This window comes from Cololabis saira, chromosome 17 (genome assembly GCF_033807715.1).
Source record: "Cololabis saira isolate AMF1-May2022 chromosome 17, fColSai1.1, whole genome shotgun sequence".
Taxonomy (NCBI): Eukaryota; Metazoa; Chordata; class Actinopteri; order Beloniformes; family Belonidae; genus Cololabis; species Cololabis saira.
In genome coordinates, this window is record NC_084603.1 from 28,312,258 (window position 1) to 28,337,437 (window position 25,180).

The 25,180-nt window shown below is 39.7% G+C and overlaps 2 protein-coding genes across 2 annotated transcripts in view; one reads left to right on the plus strand and one right to left on the minus strand.

The window, feature by feature from the left end:
* Positions 1-25,180, plus strand: part of LOC133463244 (uncharacterized) — a 401,257-nt gene that overhangs the window by 145,520 nt on the left and 230,557 nt on the right. The gene's annotated exons all lie outside the window — the stretch shown is intronic.
* On the minus strand, positions 811-24,838 carry mrps5 (mitochondrial ribosomal protein S5). Its single transcript, XM_061744704.1, has 12 exons — positions 24,775-24,838; positions 23,201-23,341; positions 19,975-20,100; positions 19,282-19,395; positions 18,766-18,885; positions 16,818-16,852; positions 5,412-5,502; positions 4,943-4,989; positions 4,368-4,425; positions 2,297-2,359; positions 1,549-1,685; positions 811-1,291 (listed from the first exon to the last, which is right to left on the minus strand). Exons 1-12 carry the CDS (start codon positions 24,821-24,823, stop codon positions 1,067-1,069), a joined length of 1,206 nt encoding a protein of 401 aa, XP_061600688.1. The 5' UTR covers positions 24,824-24,838; the 3' UTR covers positions 811-1,066.

The window sequence follows — 25,180 nt, forward strand, 5'->3', positions numbered from 1 at the left end:
CTGAAACATTTTATCTCACTATCAGATCAGATTGAATGAGTGTCTCCTAGAAGTGAAGTTCTTCTTGACCTCTGAACATTTCGACACCGTCAACCGTGGCATTTTTCACTTAAATCAGCCTCAGCATTACTGGAACTGGACTCTCCTGGCTGAAGTCACATCTCACTAACTAGCAACGGTTCCTCAGTCAACAACTGCACTTCCTCCTATGTCTCTCTATCTCAAGGTATCCCCCAGGGTTCAATGCTCGGCCCCCTCCTACTCATTCTTAACATGCTTCATGGTCATTCAGGTCATTTCATACATCAACATCGACTCCGCTGCCATTGCTACGCTGACAACAGCCAGCTCAAGTCATTCACCAGAAACTCCAGAAACATTCAACAGAAATTACCTCTCTTTCACCATATATACCCCCCTCCCGTTGACCACCATTATTTCAACCACCAGAACAACTTTTTCCCCATATAAAAACATGATCCATGCCTTCATCCCATCTTGATCGGATTACTATAACAGAATCCTGTATGAAAAATCGTCCAAAGTTCCCAATAAACTTCCACATATGCAATATTGTGCTGCACGTTTCCTCAGCCACCTGCGACCGCATCACGCAGGAACACAAAGCCCTCCATAAATCATTACTCATAACCAGCCTTTTTACAGCTGGTTACCTGTAATGGTCTTTGTTTTATATACTGCTCACTGCTTTACCTTTGTAAAGAGTATTTAGAAAAGTGCTCTATAAATAAAGTTTTTTTATTATTCAGCATGTTTGCTGTGAGATTTCATGAAAGAAACAACAGGATGGTTTCTAAAGAGCGACACTTTATTTTATACATCATTTTATAACATATCCTGACGTTGGGAACATTGGACTTTGTGTCACACTTTGAGTGGATCTGGACAGTTAAATGAAAAAGCAACATAATGAGCATTATTACTCAAATTCATCATTAAAAAAAAAAATTGACACAGTTTCAAAACAATGAAACTCTTCTCCAGATGTACTTTTAGTTTTTGTAAAGCATGAGACTCCAGGCTTCGGCCGGTTCGTGCATCTGCTCTACCAGATGGTGCGCTTGACACCGGCCCAAGTCGAACGTTTAATTCCCTGCGCAGCTTGTACGTCGGCCCAGTGAAGCTTGGTGTTGGGAATCTCATCCTCCGACTCCGGGTTGGGACGCGCTCCATCTTTGGGGCTCGCCACCACTGTGGGCAGCGGGCCCTGATGGGACTCAAACTCCACCACGTGGAGCTGCTTCTTGTCAGCCAGCCTCTGGTGAGTTTCCTGCAGGGAAGCAGATGGATGGAGAGGAACAAGAAAGACTTCAAACTTAGGAATTGAAAATCTCCACAAGGATACAGTAATGAGGTGAAGAGATTTTAAAGGTCTGCAGTGAAGGAATCATGAGCCAGAATGTCTTTTTTGATTACATCACTGGCTAAACCACCTTTCCTCCCTCTGATTCCTGATTCAGACTCGATCGGGACTGGATTTTTTGAGAATTCAGTTAGAATTTTGTCCATCACACAACATGTCCGTACCTGATTGCCTAACCCGTTGAAGAGGGCCCGGGTGATGTTCAGGAGGTTGACTGATCCGTCCACTTTGCAGTACATGTTCTTTATACCGATCAGCTTGCAAATAGAGATGACCGCGCGGTGGCAGTGCAGGCCATAACCTGCAAAGAAACGGGGATATTCTCCAGTACAGACTGCTGAGGTTTCGTCTTATGTTTCTGGTGTAAAACAGCAAACCGTGTAAATTTAAACCTGCATATGAAAGGAGAGGTACATTAACATTCACTCCCTGTCATGGATGTTATTGTCCCAGGATGTAAATGTGTTTCTTTCAGCTGTAAAGTTTAATATTTTAACATCTAAGTGAAATGAGCAAGACGTGCGTTTGGAGCCCCTAGTGGTCACTTCATGAACTGCATCGTTACCTACTTTTGTTGGTTTTTGTTCCAAAAAACCAAATACATGCTCTCAAGCACAGAAATGTTTTAACACATTTTTGAAAAATACATTTCTTTTAATAAAACAGATACAAACTGTAAATTGTAAATATTTTGTAAATATTATCCGTTTATTTGGTGTTTACTACTTTTTTTTCTCTCTTGTACATAGTCTTTTTCTACTTTTTATATTGCTCTTTTTTATTATTTAACTATTTATGGTTATTTCTATTTTACATTTGTATAAAGCGTGTGTGTGTTTTTGGCTGCTGCACGACTGAATTTCTCCTCTGGGAGATCAATAAAGTCTACTATTCTATTCTATTCAAACTCACCTTCATTCTGTTTTTTCATGCGCAGCGTCGTCCTCTTGAACTTGGAGTTGATGTCATGATAAACTGTTGGGAGAAAAAAAGGATAGCTGCATTAGACTGGAGGCCCGCGGAGCAGAAAGAGATGGGAGATCCATCTTCACATGTCTCTTGCATTTCCAGCTGGAGGCCCTGGTGCTTTGTTATGAGCCTGTGCTCCTGTTCTGCCTCAGGTGTCATGTTCCTCTACCTGCCCGCCAGATGTCCTTCTACATACGAGCGTCTCCCCATCGCTGCAGCAGCTGGGGGTTATTACTTATTCAGACAACACGTTCAAACGCACACTTTCAGAGAGAAGTGTGTGCTGACGGATCTGTGGCTTCAGGTTCAAATCCTCTTCTTGTGTCACGTCAATTCAAAACAATTCATTTGCTTCATCATTTATCCAGTTTGAATTAAAGGACTAATTTTAAACCAGAATGCTGCCACAACACACAGGAGGAAGACAGACAATAATGGTGGAGTGCAAGGATGATAACATTTAATGTCAAAGACACCTTTATGATCTAATTTGAGTCTATTTTTTTCAACAAATATGGTAAAAACCCAAGAAAAACCCCTGCCACGTTCAAAACTGTTCGAATTTGTTGTTGATGCAAGAAGAAAACAACACCACAAACGTGGCAGGGAAGATAAGACTGATTTAGACGAAATCAGAGTTTAGTTGATTGAAAAAAAGACGCAAACAAACACAGATGCCGTGCAGATGGTTGCACAGAGAGAGCAGAACCTAAAAAAAGTAAAAGTGATATGAACTTGGTGAAGATGAGGAACACACACACAAACGTGCGCGCGCCTGGTTTGGGGCCAAAGCAGGAAGCTAAGTTTCTCCTCCGGCGGGCGCAGCAGAGGCCGATGACTCACGCACATTAATCTTTCTGACGCGGGTCTCCAGCAGCGGCAGCAGGAGCCAAATTGAGCTTTGCAACGAGAAAGTACAAGTGGAGCACTCTAACTGTCGTTCCTCCCTCCACAAAATCATCCTTCAGATGATGTCAGTTTGTGATGCGAGAGGGCGGCGGAGGGGAGGAAATGAGGAGGTCCGGTGGAACGGTTGGAGGATGAGCAGAGCAGGGGATCATGAGATCATGAGATCATGAGATCACGAGATCATGAGATCACGAGATCATGGCCCAGGAAGCCAGAGACAAGTGAAGTGGGAGGGAATATTTTAGGAAACCCTGAAGCTGGAGATGCAGCGCTGTTAATTTTTGACATCTGAAAGTACGTGTAAGTCGTCTCGAATCAGTTTAGAACCAAAAACAGGGCCAGGTTTAAATACATTCCCTGCTGGATTATGGGATGCTTTTGGCTGATTTCCAGCCTCATGTTTATTGAGCTCCGTGCTGCTGTGAGTCACTGTTCGGTCCCAACTCTTCCCCGGAGAACGAATCCCTCGTACCAAACTGACAGGTAAAAACACTTTCTCAAAAGCTGAAGTAAAAAAAAAAAACTAAACAAAACAAACTTGAGGCCAAAATACAAACTCATTTTTAAATTATATGGAGAACCCAATGTGCTGTATTAAAACTAATTATTATATTTTGTTTATAAATCCATCATCACAGAAAGAACTATGAGAGCTGTGTTTCTAATTCAACTTTTAATCCAAGATTTATCAGCCAATAAAATACTTTAAGTGTTTTCTTTTAAAGCAACTATTCAATGCCCTGATAATTAAATGAAGTTATGTGGGAAGTGTCTTCTTTGGTTTCATCCTTGAACATCTGACTTCTACATCTGAATTTATTTAGCACCAGACAGAAGTTTCACTCCAAAACTGGAAATCTGCACAAATGTCTACTGTGGAAAGAGATTTTTACACCAGCACCACGTTAGTCTTTGCAACTCTTTGTTACAGCCGGGTTTTAGTTTTTAGTGATATCAGAGTTCCGCAAATAAATGCATTCAGACCGTTTCCTGCAGAAATGAGGACATCATTTTGGATTGCGTCTCTCAGAATCTGTCCGCAGAGTCAGATTAAAACATAGAAGAAAGAAAGAAGAAATGATGAGTGGAAAGAGATTAAACTCACTGGTGTGGTCCTTGTAACGTTCTATGTAGTACAAGTAGTGGATGGCTCGGTTCTTGGCCTGCAGATAACAATCACAGAATGTTTAAAATGATTAATTCCACTTGGGTGACTGCTGTTGCAAGAGATAAACCATATTAATGGGAAAAGTTATTACACGATACAATAATAAAACCTCGCTGTAATTTACGTGGAGGCGGCTGAGGAAGATTAGTGAGATTCAATTAATGTCACTGTCAAATATGTCTGAGCCTCCATCCATCCATCAGTCCATTTTCTATACCCGCTGTATCCTTTGCAGGGTCACAGGGATGTCTGAACTAATCAAACCCAAACATTAGTTCATCTTAATAAAATGCATATCAGTACAAAAAAAAGAAAATAAATCTTCATCACAAGTCATTGGTTTGTACTGGGATCAACAGATTTCATGGATGAAATGATCAGCATCAAGTTTAACAATCAGCTGTAGTTGGTGAAGCTGTTTGTACCAAACAACCTCTCTTACTCATTTCTTATTAAATATTAGATGCAACATATCAAGTCATTAACGCAGCAGAGCAGAGCAGAGCTCGTACCTTCCTCAGAGCTGTGTTCCTGTCTGCAGCTTTACCCAGCGCAAAGCCTGGTGGGAGAGAGGAGGCATGTTAGAAACACCTCTGAGAGGGCGTCGAGTTCCTTTTAACACTCCTGACCTGTGATGAGAGACTGCTGTTGCTGCTGTTAAACCTGAATAATGAGGATGTTTTAAATAAAGCAGGCATGCCGCCCTGTGCACCGAGTCTGACAGCAGCATGTCGGGACTGAGTCAAGAGCTTCCTTCATATTTAGTTTCACTCCTGAAGACTGACAGAACTATCAAACCTATGTTTAACAAGCCCAACATCCACAGGCTAAGAAATCGTACAAAACTATTTGTAGTAGACACACTGAAACTTGGCTCATCTTCACAAAACAATGATTTTTAATATATTTTAAAGCAGCACTAACCCATTTTCTACAACTACACCTTTTTTTTTTGTTCCCATGTTCTAAAAAGATGCAAACCTGCAGCTCCATTGCCGTTTCCAACGACGACCAAGCAGCTGATGGACCTCTTCCTTCCCTCATTGCCAGTCATGTTGAACACACTCTTCACCTACAGAACATTAACAGAAATACAACAGACGAGATGCTGTGCAGTAAATCAGGAAAATCCAAATGCAATAAGATCCAACCGCTTATAACCTTTGAAAGTCTAAATTCAGCAGCAGGAAGACGACATATCAAAACTCGAAAGGCAAAACAAAAAACTACAGTTTTGAAAAAGGTATTTCCAAATATCCTCTTTCATTGAGTGGTTTATTCTTCTCTTTTTGTATTTCACTCAATAAAAGGCAATATCTTAATATATGTGAACTGACAAAAATAAATGTGTGTCCAGGACCAAAATGTGACCATATCTTTCAGTTTTCCACCCCCACCACACGTGCACACACACACAACCCCATTCCCATCTTTCCCCATTTAACACGGGCCCGTCTACTTCCTGCAATATGACATTGAAACACCAGGGGGCAGCATAGATACACCAGAGCGAGGAGGAGGAGGAGTCGACGGGAAGAACAAGCTGAGAAGAAGAGGTGGAAGACAAGACAGAGAAATTGAGATAAACAAACATAACGAGGGCCGAAGAACGTAACCTCCTATCTGCAAAATTGTCTGATTGGTGTTTCTCACTTTGGATGACATCACAAGGTGGGCTGCACCTATTCAGCCCGTAGGGGTAGGGTTAGGTTAGGATAGGGGTATCCTTAAAGAATAGCATTCTACAAGAAAACAACACAGTTTTTTGTGTTTTCCCAAAAAAGTGAAATTTTCAGATAGGAGGTTATGTTCTTCGGCCCTCGATAATCAAATGACAGGTGATGAGTAGAAGGGGGAAATGTGGAGGGAGGACACAGTGGAGACAGAGGAAAGAAGAAAGCAAACTACAGGAAAAGATAAAAAAAACATAAAAAGGAAGAAAAAAGGAATGTATTGCATCTATACATATAGAACTATTTATCAGAGAAGTGATTATTCTGATTAAGTCAGCAAATGAGGTGTTGCAAGAGGACGAAGTATGACAAAAGGGAAAAAAAAGAAACCCTCACAGTCAAAGATGCATACTTTTTAAAAAGTGTCCCAGTAATGTTTAACCTTAAAGGCTATTCACGGACACACAAATATGCCTGTGTGTGGAAAAACTGGTGGGACGAGAAACTGTGGAGTGTGTGAGTGTGCAACTTGATAACAGCTGAACCGCTGACTATGAAACACACACACACACACACACACACACACACACACACACACACACACACACACACACACACACACACACACACACACACACACACACACACACACACACACACACACACACACACACACACACACACACTTCATAAAACACGGCCAGTTGCACAGATGAACTCGTTAAGCCAAAGTCGTTAAGATTAGGATCCAGATTTTTACATTTTTCTCTCAAGACACCTTTTTCACATTTTATGTTTGTTATTACTATCATGGTTCAAGCTTTTAAAAAATATTTGGGTTCACTAACTTTTCAATTTAAATATGCAATAATGAGCTTTGAGACTAAAAATTCATAATGAGCCATGAGCCATTCGAGAAACTAAAACATTAACGCAACAATTATATATTTCTTTTTTCAGCATCTAAATGCTGCATTCAGGCTAGTTTGATGCTGAGCGGGAAGACTGTAGTGGATTCATCAGTGTTATGACTCAAAACGGGCACCTTCCCCACCGAACCAGCCGCAGTGACAAGTCTCTGCTGCTTCATCACTACAAGCAACTCCTTTTGATTAAATTTGAAGCAACTCAAACTGAGTAAGACTGATATGGATAGTGATTACAAGACACAATTCACACGCTCCCGGGAGTTATGCAAGACTGAAGCTGAGCTAATACAGAAGATATGATATATTCCTTTTCACATTCCAACACTCCAAAATCGCTCTCCGAAAGGAAACCTTGAGCCAAAACGGCATTTAGTAAATTTAAAGAGAAAATAAAACATCTGAGAAGCCAATTGCCTTTTATTGAGCTCTGAATATTTATCAAATAAAAGCAAAAAACCTACAATACAATTATATAATCAATACAGCGTTGACAGTATCTTAAAAAAAAAGGGGAAAAGTATGTTCTACCAAGGAGCAGGGACCTGAACAATCTCCCTACAAAGTTGATCTCTATGTAGCACTAACACCCCATGTGGTCAGACGTGGTATTGCTTCATGGAGTGGCTTCAATTCTACTTGAGAAAAATGTATAATTTCTTTGTAACAAGAATCTTCAGAAACCAGATATTCTGAAGTGTCATCACACTTTAAAGTGCTTCTGAACATGTAAAATCAAGCAGCTAATTGGAGAACCTCTGAGGATTTTAACAGACAGCTGCTTCATCCAATTGCCTTTTAAATGTTTTTTGTTGGTGTCTAGTGAGCACTCTCCAGGTGATTGGGTTAAACACACCATCTGGCAAGTCAGGCTAAGGTACTTCCACATTAACTTTAATTAAAGAGGGCAGAGTAATCAGGGGTTGAGTATTTGCCCTTTGGAGCTCATCTGCATCAGTCAACCATTTCATTTCACAGAACTGTCAAGTCAATGTTACAAAGTGTTTGGAAGAGGGAACATCCTTCGGAAAAATAGCCAGGAAGTAACTCATTAAACCATATGTGGATTAAAATTTGATGTTGGTCAAATTCAAACAGTCGTTTGATAATGTCCAATGGAGGGATTTTCAAAAGTTAAATAAAAGTTAAATGAAACTACGGTGACAGACAAGCATCTTCCTGCTGTCCATCGTTTTAGAAGTGAAGGTCCTTGAACACGGTACCCCATCATGAACCTTGTTTCTGATAGAACATCTTTGGCTAAATAAATGAGTAAATGTCTACAGGAAAAGAGGAAGTAAAGTCAAATCCTGTGAATGTGATCTAAGTGTCTCTTTGTATCTGCTGCCTTGCTTTTCTGCACGATCGGTTCCAACACGGACCACCAGCAGCCTTTCGGGGGCTTATCTGTGCCACAAATTGTGGTTTGCTCTCCCGCTCTCATCCCATCAGAGAGCGTAAGTGACACAGCGCCGCTGAATTTCAGCTCAGGGAACTTTAAAGTCGAGCTGTGCCTTCAGCCTCACCAGTTACGTAACACGCACATCTTAGTAAAGGCTTTATCATTTGACTGCGGGGCCACAGCAGAAGGATTGGGGTCAGGGTAGCAGCAAACACAAGAACAGTGAGAAGAAACCCTGCAGCCCCCCCCCAAACACACACGCACGCACAGTGATGAGACACTAATCCTTCAACACATCTCTACCTACTTCCACCAATCTACAGGATTTCTTGCTTTGTGCTACTTGAAACAATTCTGAATATACATAATGTATTTTTAATACAGTGTACGGCAATGAATAGGTGTTTTAACATCCTGAATGTAAAAACATACGGTGTATATGTTTGTGCTTTGTTGCAGGACCATGAAAAAGCAACTCCAACATCTTGTTAAGTCTTTGTGTGTATTTGAGGAAACTGTCCGTCTCTGCAAAAACTCCAACCAGATGGCATCTCAGACTCTGTTTATGCGAATCAAAACCCAACAAGTAATCAATTCTCATGTTTAAGTGTGGCTTGTGGCTGCTGCAGCAGGCGCCTCTGGTGATGCGGAGCTCCAGGCTGGATTTGTCATCTTAGGCGAGGATGCAGCAGTTTTGGTGGAGACTTAGCAGCAGAGCAGATGGGCTGAGTTGTTCCTCCGCCGCACCAGCGACAGCACGGCAGTGGGAGGACGCTTCTCGCTCGCTCCCGCTCTGGTTTAATCTGTTATTTTCCTCAATCTGTTACTGTGTCTCTCCTTGTCTGTGTCCGTCTATAAACTGCGGGTGGGGGTCACCATATGGAACCAGAAGGCAGAGCGAGAGCACAAAACACTGCTGATGCTAAACCACTTTTGAACTTGCTGCTTCTTTTCCACACATTATGTCTGTGATTTAAATTCAGATACTACGGTGTAAGATACCTAACTTTCTTTGTTGGCTTCCTTAAAATAGACGTACAATACCCTTAATAAAAGTTTACACGATTTCCCGATGTTTTATGAAATGCTTAAGAGTCCACTCTACCACTCCTCTTCTGCAGGTTGTCTCTCTCTCCAAAGCAGCGTTGCACCTTTACACGACTACGTAATTCAGTTACAGTGAATGGTTTGTGAGCCGAGTTGGTTTTAGTTCAAGGGGAGGATAGATAAACCTTCTCGCTCCTGAGCGTGGGATGTTACACTATAACAGACATCTCAAACAATCACTAACATATTTACAAACTAACTGACACATGACATAATTCAAGCATTTGGAGAGGTTTTTCTTTGCATTTCTGACATCAAAGTGTGATTGTATTGACCTTATTATATTCTTGAAGGACATAGGAACCCTGGTTATTGATAACCCTCTAAACATCTAAAATTCAGGTATCCCGGTTTTTGCCCATCTGTCCAGTTGTGTCTTGTGTTTCTTCATCTTCTAAACTGAGATCTTTCTGACCTACACATGAAGCCTGGATTTAAACTTCACGCCAAAAGTATGAAAAGTATGTGCAGGGAAATACAGTAAATGATGTGTTGAAAGTTCCCAGTATAGGAAATACAGCATACAACCCATATACATGCATACAAGCAGAAAAAAGGCTGCACGAGTTTCATTTCTGTGCATTAAAGACTGCCACGAGTGATGGATTAATGCACAGGTTCTTCACAGCAGCATTTTACTGCTTTTCCACATACTTCCTGTACTGTAACAACATCTGCTTATGACATTTCTTGTCTCGTCAGATGCTTAAAATGGCTGTTTATTCTGATGTAGGTCGACTGCCCCGGGTGCTAATATTAATTGTGATTTTTACTTTCATACTCTTACTTTTTAATGCTTCTATAAGCACTTTGAATTGTCTTGTACATGAAATGTGCCGCGCCTATAAACTTGCCTTATGCTGAAAACATACATTCCATTCTCATTCAAAACTACTACCCACTCAAAAGTTTATACTCATTACCGTCTACCACAGACTTTGGATCAAACTGCAGATGAATATCTTGATCAGTAATTGAACTCCCAGCAGATGTTTTCCAACTAATTTATTGGTTTAAGAAACCAGTAAGAAAAACCATCAGCAATGATTTAACAATGTTGTACCTGTGTCCAGTTGGACACATGCTGCCCTGCTAGTGCTAGGGGTTTGTTTTTTTGTTCCCTTCCCACCCAACACAACAGTCCCTTTATACAGGAAAGCTACGTCTTAGAAGACACCATCATACGGTCATCTTGTAGTAAGTGCATGCAGCTTTCTCAGTGCTGAGTCATGCAAAGCTGGACAAATCTAACACATTCTGATGAGCAGAGAAGTTTACTAAATGCAGAAATGCTCCTTAAAGAGCTGAGTCTTTAGCTTGCTCTTAAAAGTAGGTACAGACCCTGCAGATCAGACAGAGTTTGGTAGTAAATCAAGAAAAAGCCTGGCCAATTTGACTTTTGTTGAGGTTTTTTTCCTCTCCTTGTAGGAGGCCAGTTTGCCTCAAATACTTGGTTTAATCAGTCGATTAAAACCTTGTTTTACTAAACAGTCAAAAGTCTGAAATACCTGCACATGGCGAGACGGGCTGTCACAATACAGAACAGCTTGGACTGCAACACACACCCTTTTTAACTCTGATCCCCACAGAAATGAGCTGAAACTCTGGAGATCTGGACTGCATGTGCATTTGCACTTTGAAGCATTGAAATACAATTTCAGAGATGTGGAGTATATTATCTCAAATCTCAGCTCCAAATTCTGAATAAGAAAATCTGAAACTTTTCATGAATATCTAAGAAGAAGAGAAAGTGCAATTTAGAAGTCCACATGCATCCACTGGAAAAAGCCACAGTGTTCCTGGGATGAAGAGACCTATTAATGAAAATAAGCTTAAAAATAACCCCCAACTTCTTATACGACTGTCAGCAACCCAGAAAGAGAAGAGACACATCTCTGTATAATGAGGGCTGCTGTCCAAGGGAAAGCTGCTATGAGAAGAGCGGTCATGTGGCTCATGGACGTGATCGTCAGTCATGCATGTGACTCACATGTACACATGCATGACAGTAAATAAGAATAGATTTAATTGACGTGAGCAGCACTTTATTCACAGGAGCAGTAAATAGATTTATTTGACGTGAGCAGCACTTTATTCACAGGAGCAGCAAAAGAGTTACAGGCGGAAATGAGCGCAACTGACCGCAGACTGGCTTTGTCGCATCATATTGAAACAATATCTGCTTTTGTATCAGATTATGACACAGGGCAGAGAAAGAAAGTATGTTTATGGTCATTTTAATATTGATGTCTTCAGAGAAGAGTCCACACTATTATGTGTGTAATTTGGTAGAATTATTGTAGATAAACAAGTCAACATTCTGAGCTAAAATATACACATCTTCAAGGTTTTTCTTCAGAGTTAATCGGATTACATGTCTGATGAAGTTGTGCTGATAACATCTACCAATTTGTGTCAGATTCCCTTCATCATCCATCCATCTTTATCCAATTACTCCCATTAAGCGTGACGGGGTCTGCTGAAGCCAACCCCAGCAATTATTAGGTGAAAGGAGGGTGTGCACCCTGGACATATGTCCAATCCATCACCGTCCCTTCATCATAAGCGAAGCTTTTCCGGTGAATTCCACTTTACAGTACGTGGATCACTGCAGGCCTCGGCTCTTTAAAGTAAGCTGATCCAACAACAAGTTTTTGCAGAGTTTCTCTCATCTAGCTTTCTTTCTGTTTACTTTCAGCAAAACACTTTCAGGGTTATTGCCTTCAGAGAGGAGACAAGAAAAAAACACAAAATAAATAAATAAAAGGAAAGACCCTGTTCTGATACAAACAACGCTCCATCTCTGTTAATGAAATCACTGAATCCCGTCCAAGTGGCTGCTGCACCTGGAGGGAAGCCACGGACATCACTTTCGCCTTGTCTCGCTCTGACTCAACCTTTCCTTTACCCTTAGCTCAGCTCGCTGTCATCCCTTCCTCACCTTTTCAAAACCTGTGCTTCTGAGAGTACCAGAAGTGTGTGCAATTCAATTTTATGTAAACGTCAGAGCACCGTAGTTTGTGATGTCTCTGAACGGGAAAGTGACCATCTTTGTACACATTTCCTTCCTTTTTTTTGCAGCATACATTATCATATCTTTTTTTTCTTCCTCATCTTTCAAAGCCTTCAATTCCTTTTAGGGAAATAAAAGCCGAAGAGAACACAGTGACACCGTTACAAGCTGGAAAACCAAAACAATGTACTAAAACGTGATGGGGAGTCGGGTGAGTAATTCCAGCCCTGATCATGAAGCTCAGATATTTTAAACGTACAATAAAGTAATATAATTACGGTTTAACCCGTCAGCTGGTTTTCATTGTTTGATCTAAAACTCTTTCAGATGAAAAGAAATCAAGGTTTTACTTAATAGCTTTTTTCATAAACACTGATGAGGCTGAGGTTGTAGAACTAATCTGGAAAGGTGGTTTGTGTCTTGCGTCTTAGATCTGGTACCAATCCTGCAAGCATGCTTGTCAAGTGCAACTCACAGACAAGCTAGTGACTTCCTGGTTACACAAATCAAATACATTAAATATCCAAATTTGATGATTTCAGTCTCTCTAAAGCTGTTTTTTCTGCATTCCCTCCTTGTTCTTTCCTAACTCCCTTCTACTCCACTGGTCCGTCTTCAGCTCTTCCTCCCGCCCACTGGACACGTTCACTAATGTAGCCTCATCGTCCTTGGGAGACGAGCTTTTTATTCCAGTAAGGCTCTTCCATTTCATTAGGCCTGAATTTATAGCAGTGCACAGACACACAGAGGGTGTATTTATAAAAGGCGATGGCACCATAAAAGTGTCTGTCAGCTTTCAGGGGGAAGGCTAATGTCTGCGACACTGATCTTATTTATGCAGGCTTGAGTTCGGGGGAAGACTAACAATGTGACACACATACTTGCTGTCTGATCCTGTGCATTTAAGAGGCTGACAAATGCATCCGTGTGGAACAGGTGCCGTTAGAAATGATTAATTAGAAAAGAAACAACCACACATGAAATAAACATGAGGAACACATGACGTTAAATTAAAACCGGCGCTCTAAGTGTCCATGAACAACGTAGAGGCTTTTGCTTTCATTAAGTGATCTTTGCTCTGGATAATGTGTCTGAGTGGGTCAAACACACAGGGGTTTTGTGTGTACGTGTGCTTGACCCTATGGCTCTCTTCCCATTAGTTCAGTATGACCCATTAGTGCTAATTGAATTAAGGGGAGATACAGTATGACAGACCGGGAATCTAAATTAACTTCCCTCACAGTGGATCTCCTCTCTCTTACACACACACACACACACACACACACACACACACACACACACACACACACACACACACACACACACACACACACACACACACACACACACACACACACACACACACACACACACACACACACACACACACACACACACACACACACACACACACACACACACACACACACACACACACACACACACACACACACACACACACACACTTTCATCTTTTTCAGTTCAACTCCCTGTTGCAATACTTGGCTGCATTTTACTTTGCAGATTTAAAAAAATGTTTTTTTAAACATGACATTTTCTTCCATGCTCCTAATCCACATTTGAGTTAAAGTGTTTTTTCCTCTGATAAAAGACACATTTCTCAAATTAAACGCTTCACTTACTGACCCAGTATTTCTGGGGAGTCATTTTCCATCCGGATTAGTTGAGGAATGGGCCCCTAAAGTTGTACTTCATTAACAATAACTGGGGGTCTTTAAGGGCTCTTTCTGTCACGCCTTCACTTCAACTGCAGGAATGAAAGAGCTTAACAGTAATGAGAGAAGTACTGAACCCCAAAATGGTCCTGCTGGGGAGGAAGGCTTCTGAGACTGCCTCTAATCTTCAGGTTGGGCTCGTAGTAGTGAACATTTCTAAATGTTTCAGTTCTTCCGGCGTTTTATTTTCGTCTTTATTCTCAACGGTCTCGTGTTTAAGTTCCAAAAAAGCTTGTAAAAGCTATAAACCCCAAGTTGCACAGAAACACTCGTAACTGCCATAAACAACATTTGAACTTGGATTTTTAAGCTTATCAACTGAAGAAACACTGAGAGTGCAGGTGGACAGAAACCCAGAAGGAGTTAAGACGGAGATGAAACCCCGATACACTCAAGAAAATAGCCAGCAATAAAGAGATAAAAGAGGGGACGATGGAAAGAGGAAAAGGACGGACAGATGGACGAGTGAACAGAAGAAAGAAAGGGCAGGTGAAAGAAAAAGAAAGACGGAGAGGACAAAAGAGAGAAAGGAAGAAAAACACCACCGTTACATTGAAGTACTTTAACTTCTGGGTGCTGTTGGTCAAAATGTGACCAAAAATGGTTGTTGCTACGGCAACTATACTCATTTTATAGTTGATTAATCTATTGATCAATTAAACAATTAATTGGATTATGAATTGCACCAAACTTAAAAACATTTTAGTTATTAGCTTTCAAAATTAGATTGTTTAAAGCATGTGCCAACTAACAACAAAACATTGAACATATTTGTTTTGTTTTTAACTTGTGTGATGAGCAAACATTCTCATAAAGCAAAAACAAAGGGCTGTCTGTCTGGTCAAGTTATTGCCCTTTTAATGACCACCCTGTTGTCACCAACAGGATTTGTAAGATTACTCCTCATAACCATAACTCCTAGATCATTTAAGATATCTGGAAAATTCAAAAATGAGCAGAAGTGAAAGAGTGAGTTAGCCGGTGTGAGAGCAGAGGATGCAGAGGACAGCACGGTTGCAGACAAGATCCCCCACTGTGTGTATTTTCAGTCCATGGTCACATATTTGAAATGTTAGCAGCTCATCACCGTTACTCCTAGATAATTGGAGCAAATCAAAATATCCACCAGTGTACTGTATGATACACTAGCCACTATGGCAAATTTAAGCTGAGTGACACCAGCAGTTTTATTGGATTTTTCAGAGAAATGTCTGAGATATTTGGACCCTGAAAACCATGATTCCTTCAAGAAATGTTGTTAACCTCCAATTTACAGCACAAAACAGACGTGCGATGACATAACAGACTAATGATCGATTAAGAAATTCAATGGCAACTAATGACATCGATTTTTTTTATTCCGTGGATTATTTGTTGAAGCCCTGGTTCCTGCGGTGGCTCTAAACCTCCTTACCTGGCTGGTTGTCACATGGGTTATGTACCCGGCTAACGTGGAATATTGTCTTTGCACGAAACGCTGTGTTACACCAGTTTTAGACAGTCGACTGATCACCAGCCTGTTCAGATTACATGACTGTGTCTTGTAATAAGGAGTCTTACATTCTTGTTCTAATGTTATAACAGATTACTGACGGATGGTCACACACCTCACAAACCAGGGACTCAATCATCTGACTGATCACTAAAAACACATTTTTATCAATCAAACACACGTGTAAACTGAAGTATAACCACACAGAGAACATAGTTGATTATTTGGTAATCAACTAAGCAAGTGGTTTATCCATTGATTTAGTAAGTCCTCAAACAAAGAAGTAAAAAAAAAAAGAAAATGGGTAAGAGCTAGGGCTGGGCGATATATCGAGATTTTGATATATATCGATATATTTTGAAACGCGATATGGTACGAGACAATATCGTTTATATCGATTATTAAAAAAAAAAAAAAAAAATTTTTTTTTTTTTTTTTACGATTTTGATATAGCTTATTTTGTGACAAATTGACTTGAATGTTTTATTTGAGATTTGCACAAATGTTTTGTTATTTGCACAACTGTCAACCTCAGTGGAAAAGTCTGCCTGTTACTGTCTACATTGTATTAATTGCACAGTGTATTTTAATTTAATTGTTATGCAGGAAAGGGATATTTCTTTTATTTTATTCAACAAGCATTTTTATTCTATATATGCAGGCAGTTTATTTTTATTACATTTGTTTTATACATTTTGATATTGTGCAGACCTCTGTTAATAAAGGAACCTGTGTGACATTTGGCACGAGGCATTGTATTAAAACTGACTGTTTTTTTAAGGGTTTGCCTCAGAAAAAAATGAAGCTAACAGAGATGCTATGCTATAATGCTTTGGGGGAAACCCCAATTAAGGCACAGAAAAAATATCGAGATATATATCGAGTATCAACATTCAGCTAGAAAATATCGAGATATGACTTTTGGTCCATATCGCCCAGCCCTAGTAAGAGCACATCAGGTAGCAGAAATTGCCTGAGCTGCAGGGAGTTGAAGGTGTATGGTGCACATTACATTAAACCAAGAAAAGACAAACTCACCTCAATGATGCAAGAATCAAAGTCATTATAGGTTTCTGTTGACAGAATGGAGAAATAAAATCAGTTTAGATTAAAAACTAAAAACACACTTTAAGCCACAAACACATTTATGGCCAGACGCACATAAATACGCCCACTATAAACAGATCAAACTGGCTCCTGCTGGTGCTACAATTACCCAGCAGCCATTGCAGCAGTGTAACAAATCTGCACTTTCCATTGTCAGTGACCTCTGAGGAAAGTGAGTCTCCCAACAGCAGCCTGCTCACTTCCAATCAATTAACAGCATTGAAAAAAAAAGAGAAATGGCTCCCAGCTGAAAATAAGCACATCACAACAAACATTGACACAAACAAACTCATATCTCAGCTCGGTAATTAAGCCACCATCTGTACGAAACTCAAACTCATCAGAAACAAGCAAGCCGATCACAGCTGTCAGCACAACGACTGATGATGTGTTTGTCTGCAAGTGACAATGATAGACAAACTTGTTTGTGTTGGAGAAAAAGGGTAAAAGCATATATCAAGAGAGCTTGTTGGCATGGAGACAGGCAAGAGGGGAGAAATGAAAGAGACAGAAAATATAGTAAATACAAAGCTTCCTTTCATCCATCAGCTGTTTGAGGTAAACAAGCTCAACTCAATTCAAACGCAGACCAGAGCTCAAACGTGTAATGAGACGGGGAACAGCGGGCCAGGAGCAGTGCCATCAGTGAATCAGCTGGAATTAGGTAGCGGCGGTCCTCCGGGGTTGGACTGTGGAGCCGCTCAGACAGAAGTCATATCGCCGTAGGCCTGACAGACTGTTTACAATACAATATTACATTCAACCTCCAACCCCAGTCTCATTATAAACCCCCATCGCATGAGGCCAGGGCTCACAAGATGGAAATGAGAAACGTTTCAACAAAACGCTTGTGTCAAATGCTCAGCTGAGACCTTGAATAACTACCGGTACGCTGCCTTTGTTTTCTCTGAAGGGCATTCTGTTATGAAGCTGCCAGTCGTTTCAAAAGCGGAATAATTTAATCAAAAGTGGACAACAAGGTGGATAAACTATCAGGCAATAGCAAGGATGCAGAGATATAACTAACTCTGCCAGAAACCCACACCCATGAATGCTCTCCCAACAGAAAACACCACATTTGTTAAGGTAATCAATTTATTCACATCTCTCCAAGAATCTCATGTGTAGTAGAAAACATGGACCTCCAGGATTCTGTGAAACCACCTGGATAGGACTTATTCTGAACTTTATTTTGCAGTGTTGTGATTTTCTTGGACATGAAAAGAAATGCTGGTGACTCAGGTTGAACTGGAGCTTCTATACTTCCCACTAACTAATTACCTCCAGAAATTAAAAATTTCACTAACTGCAAAGAAAAGCTGAAAAGCAAGTAATGGAGGTAACAAAAGCTCTGAATGCATTAATTTATAAAAGAAATTGTCCTAATAGGAAAAAAAAGCCCTATTGAATTAAAGAAAAGGGCATCACAGCAGAAGCAGTGAAAGAACAGTGAAAGAGATAAGGGGGAAAAAAAGCTAGAGCAGAAGGACCTGTGTTAAAAGTAATGATGGATAAAGCAAGGTGAGAACCAGTGTAAGTGCTGACATGGAGAGAGAGAGATGTCTATCTGATTTAGGAGTCTGTCCCAGCTGACACTTACTGATGGGCTCCTATACTGACCCGTCACTCTTACTACCCCACACCCTGAGAGAAAACCCTTACTGCTCCCGTGTATCTGTCAGGGATTAAATTATACCTCTGAGGCTGTGATATGATCTAGACTCTCTGCTCATCCTCCAGGACGTACTGATGCCAGATTCATATTTCTGCTTCAGGGTGGGTTGAAAATGCTTACGTTTTCTTCCATGACAATTTAATCATCCTTTATTTTTGTGAAGCAGATCTTCAGATCTTGTGTGAGCGCATGGGTGTTATTTACCTCCGTTGGGTCCGGGGTCAGGGGGGCCGAGGCTGATGCCCCCCCAGGAGTTTCCTGTCCAGCCTCTCCCCCTCTTCAGCTTCATCTTCCTCCTCTTCTCCCACTCATCCCTCTGACGCACTGCAGAGAGACGACCAGCAATCAGTCGGCTTCAAGGAGCCCATCGGATAGATGTTAGAGGTGCTCATTGTCAAATTAACCGTGTAATTACTGTGAACAAATGAGATCGCTGCCGGGACCAATTGGTAAGTCTCATACCAGTAATGCCTATATTTCTGAAAATTAAGACCTCATTTCCCCTCAAGTTTCTTCATGAAAAGTCAATTTATTTTCCAGTAACTGAGTTCTCCTTGGTTTTCTCTCACTGGTTGACAGCTGTGAAATTTGACGCGGGCAGCTGGTATTAAAGATCAATGTTATACAAGTTCACGCCGTTAAAGGAACGGCATGTTTGTGTGTGCTTTATGATCTAAGCTGATTTTGTAAGTGTGCGTGTGCAGATGTGTCTGTGCATACCTAATTCAGCCCGGACCTCCAGTTGCTCAGCCTGGCCTCTTCGGGTCATGCTCTGCACGGCGCCGTCCTTCAGCACCGGAGCGTTCAGACCAGGCCACAGAAAACCACCGCGACCTCAACGTTTAAGACAAAGGTAGAATTTAGAAAACAAGAAAATATTTTGTACCAATCATTTTCTGAACCCATATTCCTTATTCTTGTATGAGGAGAAATAAAAGAGGAAAACAACAAACCATGTTATTTTCATATTAAAAGCAGATGGTGGAGACATTTTCTACCCATTTTAAAAGATTAAAAAGACTTGTGTCAGCAAAGAAGGAAAAGTAGTACGTAGGTAAACGGTGACATTTAAATGAAAGCAAAAAAAAAGTATCCTGTTGATTCTAGGATGTACAGACTCAAGAGAAGAAATGTGGACAAAATGACTAAAAACCCAGAAAAAGAGGGCAGAGAGAGTGACAATAAATTCCTCTCTTTAGCAAAGCAATAAATTAATCAACACTAGGTTATGAATATTCCAGCGAGTCGTGTCCATCAGCTACTTATTAGCATCTGTCAGATACGTGAGTTCAAACTTTTGCACTCTTAAGGAGAAGTTCAAAGCAAAGAAGAGGACATATTTGTGCTTTAGAACAGAGAAAATAATGTAAGAACTCATTATTTATTTAATTTGTGAGGCTAATAAGTTCTCACCTTCTCCAACCATTTGTCCTCGATTCAAGTCTCTCTTTAGTTGACGTTTGGTTCGCTTTCCTCGACCCCTCCTGGCTCCGGCACCGGTCTCAGCCAGCACACCTTTCCACAGTTCAGATGCTGTCACTATAAACACACAAGGGAAAAAATGGCCCAAATTATTATTTTTTTTTTTTGCCGTTTTTAATTCTTCTCGTACTGCGCTACTTTTATTTTTATTCCACTGTATACTGTTTATACTTTGTAATTATATATTTTTAACTTTTTTCATCATTGTACTGCTGCTGAACAAAGCGAGTTTCCCCACTGAGGGATGAATAAAGGACTCAACCTTTAGTCAATCTAATCTAAAAAAACAGAAAACGTGTTATCGCTATAAAAACAGAAAATAAAAGGAAAGAAAAATAATTGCAAAACATCCATCCAAAAAGTCCAAACTTTAAGAGAAAATATTAGTTCATGGACTTCATCAGAAGACAGTTTGATGCTGCACTGTGATCATAACTCAAACACAAAAGAATCAATGGTCAAAGTCAATCAAAGTCAAACTGCCACAAAAAGCTCAATTCACGCAGGTACGTTCAACTGCTTCCTGCTTTTGGTTCCTACAAAAAGTACTTATTTTTTTTAAACCTCAGCATATTTCCTGTTAACGTGGTTTTAGCAACAGTTGATTGATCGGATAAAATGAGGTTCCAAAAGTTGAAGATTGACATATATTTCTTATCTCACAAAATAATGTAAGAAAGAAAAAAAGAATACTATTTTAAATAACCGACTCCTTTAGAAGTTCAAAAAGCTGATTCCAGGCTCTCAAACACAAAACTTTACAGATGTTCAACCTGTAAAGTTTGAAAGTCTGATCTGGGGATGAGGAAGTTGCACTCTGCAACTTGTTTCCTAAATACACACATTCTGTAATGTAAAAACATTTGATAAAGATATGAAAATATGTAAAAAGATATGTCACTTCAGAACTGACAGTATATCTACAGAATAAGATCCATCCGAGAAATCATTTAGAAGCATGATAAATAAAAGTAGAATGAGACCACCGCATCATTCCCGTGAGCTAATATTAATATAAAGGGCTCATGATGGAAACAGTGAGTCAGGGATGCTGGGCAGAAAGCTGCAGCTGTGTGAGAGACATTCAGCCAGAACTGGTACACCATTAAAGTAAAAAAACAGATCTATAAAATTATATAAATATATCTCAATACCATGAAAGCAGTCAGGAAACAAAGCAGTGACACTGAGGTAAAGCCTTGTGGAAAAAAAGGAAAGTTAATGACGCCATCTATGTTGTGTAAATGAGTTCTGATTGCATGAATCAACCTTCACTGATGACCAATAATCAAAAAGATGTGTGGACCTCCTTTGTATTTGAATCATGTGCTCTGCTGTAGAGAACACTTTTCTAAAAGGTGTTTTCTGAGATTTTAGAGCCTCGCTGGTGTGTTTCTCTCCCACTCACTTCTGCTCAGAACATACTTTCAAAAACGTTCAATTTGTCATCAGCATATTCTGGAGCTGAATCTGGAGCTCGGTATTTTTACAGATATGCTGAAATGCAAGACACTAATAGTTAAAATTAGTAACAAACAGGAGAATAAACACCTCCCATAAAATCATGCAGAGTCAAGAAAAATTGAACAGTTTAAAAAAAACAGGTTCCTACATTTACTCTGACTTTAATTTCTAATGAACTCATATTTCATGTTCTCACCAACTTCCATTTTATTTGTTAACATACATACAATCCATACAAGAAGTGGCCTTGGTAGTAAACTGATGTTTTTTTTTGGTTGCTGTCCCGCCCAGATCAGCGATGAGAACGACCATAGAGACTGTAAAGGTGCAGAGTTGCATCAGCGAACTTGGCAACGATAATTTACACTTCTGTGACGGCATTAATACAAAAAAGCACAGTGAAGTTTTAGAGCAACAAAAGCCCTCTTCTTGAGCAACGTCTTCCAGATCCATTCATTTTTCAACATGTTGCATGTCTCCACCTTCACAGCAGAGTCCTGCACTGGGTCGCGTACTCGTGAATATTATGGTACTTTACTTTACTTATTTCTCAGGACAATGCACATTGATGAACATATATACATATGTAAATGTGCCAGATTGTAGCACAAGGCTAGTTTCCATCTGTAGTCCAATATAGGCAGGTAAGATGTTAAAAGCAGAAAAGGTAAAAATGCAATAAGAAAAAGAAAACAGAAACAAAGACAAGTACAATTAGTAAAGACAAGTACAATTAGTAAAATGAGAATGATAAAAAAAGTTAGTAGGTAGGAGGAGGCCCAAGCACACGGTAAGCTACAGACAACTATCTTGCTCTGTTTGTACTTTTATTTAATTTAATTTAATTTTATTTTATTTTATTTAATACATTGTTAATTTCTCACAAGAGCCGATATATTGTGAAAACTGACATCACATCAGGCACCAGGTGTCCCCTTGGAAAACAGGGCAGCAACGTACCGGAGAGAAGGTAGACCTATAAGCTTAAGATAGCTCATAATAGATTTTACAAGTTAAATAAACATTCTCAAAATATTGATAGTCAGCTAACATTACATATCGGTAGCTTAAGCTAATTGGACCCGGTGCCAAGTCAGTATCGCTTACTTCAGTAAACTAATTGACAGCATTAAGCTGTCAACTTAACAGTGTGAACTGTGAGAGGGACTTTTCAACAATGAATAAGGTAAGAGATGTAATAATATATCAGACACAAACTAGAAACTAATAAGTAGGGTGTAGGAAATTCAGAGAAACAATCTCATTATTGTTTCTATTTGTAGGTGAAGACTGACTTGAGAAACGGGCTGCATGCGTGTCCCGTTGCAGCCTGTAATGCTGCTGAGCATCAACGGGACGCTTATTGAAGAATTTCCATACAACAGAGCCTCAGAGCTGTTTTACAAAAAAAAAAAAAAAAAAGAAAAATCCAATGTTCTGAGTCTGGGTGCAAACTTAGCCACTGATTCTCCGTAAAGGAATTATTATTTTTATTTAGTTTTACTGTTTTAATTATTTACTTTTTAGTTTTACATTCAGCCTCGAACATGTCATTTTCAACTGGCCATTCAATAATTTGCTCATGTGCTTTTAATTTTGTCGTGTTTTCACACCATCTAATGGATACAAAGGGAAACAGATCCTGTTGACAAGACAAAGTAGTGGCAGTTATACATTAATATTGTATACATACACTTGTTGAAGAAGCTGCCATGTCTGGTCTGCTGCCACGTTGTTGGTGGGATCAGTGGAAATGCAGGGAGTCTCTGGAGAGAGCCAGCCGAGCACCGACTCATGTGAGCGATTCCCGCCACGGTACGGAGTGATGCTGCACCTGGAAGAGAGACATGCGCCTCACAGGTTTAACACAAACACCTATCAACACATGTCACACTGAGATGACAGCTTGGCTAAATTACCCACTCTAAAAGTCTGACAGTCACACATGTGTAGCAATAACACTTCTGTAGCGCGGGGGACAGACAGATCTGCCGCGATGGCAAAAGACACTGACACATCTTGTAATAGCACTTTGTCTCACTAGAGGTGTACTCCGTTGTGTCTTACATAAGGCGCTGACACGTGAGCGTTCTTGTGTTATGCTGCCCCCAGGTGGTCATCAATGGCAATGCTGTATAGAGTGGCTTTAAAATACTCATTTAAACTTCAGATAATGATATAACCTTAGTACTTACAGTTACTTAATTACCAACTACTTATGTATGTAAACACTGAATACAAAATCAGTTCCGTAGGTGACTTTCAAGAGTCACTTACCAGTTTTCTATCAACATTTTTAATATAATTTTTGTTATTTTCCAAGATGCGTTTTATGTTCTATTTACAATTATTTAATAAAGTTAAAAAACATTCATCTTAGATTATATAATCTGCGACAATAGTTTCAGTACTTGTGAAAAAAGGTATGATGAGTCCTTTTGCTTATTTTATTGACACATTTCATAAGATTATGCAAATTAAAACAATCAGTATTTTTTGCATATCTAGTTAAAAAAATACAGTGAATGTATTTAATATTGAAAATAAGAGGATATTACTGGATATTGGATATTGTTCAAAATTCCTTTTTATATCACATAAAGGTAAAGTGAATGCTTTAGGTAATTTATGACAAAGTCCTCTTTCTTGAAGGGGACACTTTTTATGACAAACATTAATAGTGTGAAGATTCGGTTTCCTGGATTACATTCAGATACACTGTCTTGCACCAGAAAGGAGGAACTACTTGCTCAATAAATGTTTCTGTGTGGTAAATACACGGTTATATTATACAAAAGATTAATTTGAAACTATTTTGAATGGAGTTCAGTAAGGGGAACTATATACTTTTTTCACATCCACCGCCATGTCCCATAAAAACAATAAAAAGCCTTTATTCATCAATAGAAGCACTTTAGTGATGTGATATCGACCCCTGAGTCCTTCATCCAGACAGATGATGGAGCTGCGTTAGTAACAGAGTAATAGAGCAGCTCTGACACACGGGATGAGCGCTCTTTCTTTGGATAGTTGAACGAATCCCGGGACATTTAAAATTCACAGATAAAGCTTGTACATAAACTGCGCGTTTGGAAGTTATTATGTCGACAAATGTGTGTGGAACCGTCGGGCTCCTCCAGGGTCGCACTGACCGGAGCTGTTACACTCCACCGGGCCAATATACACACTCCCCGGTACACACACGCCACTCGTCTTATAAAGCCGTGAGGATAAAAAACAGAGACATTAAGAGATAATAAGCCAAACCTCCAACTGTGATGCGGAGGGCACTGCACACCCGCACGGAGGCCGCCATGTTGGATCTGTGAAGGGTCCTTCAGAGGACAACAAGACGACTCAAATATGCCTGTTCGAAAATCCGAGACGGACAGAGAAATTGTTATTATTATTATAATTATTATATAGTTTTACTATGGAATGCCGATTCATTCAAAATTAAATAAATACTTAAATTATGAAATATTCAATTAAATAAATTAATATGACGATGAAATGAATACAACATTAATTAATATGGAATTATTTCATGGCAATTTTATTTCATAATGAAATATTTAGTTATTTATTGACACTTTCATTTTGTAACGATACGTTATTACATTTGATTACATTTTAATTTACTTCAGGCTCTATTTATTTCATGTTCTAAATT

Coding starts and splice junctions, on each gene's coding strand:
- mrps5 (XM_061744704.1), bottom strand. CDS start 24,823: ATGGCGGCCTCCGTGCGGGTGTGCAGTGCCCTCCGCATCACAGTTGGA. Junction 5,503..16,817: donor TTGATTCTTGCATCATTGAG/GTGAGTTTGTCT, acceptor AATGTTCTGTAG/GTGAAGAGTGTGTTCAACAT. Junction 1,292..1,548: donor TCAACGGGTTAGGCAATCAG/GTACGGACATGT, acceptor GCTTCCCTGCAG/GAAACTCACCAGAGGCTGGC.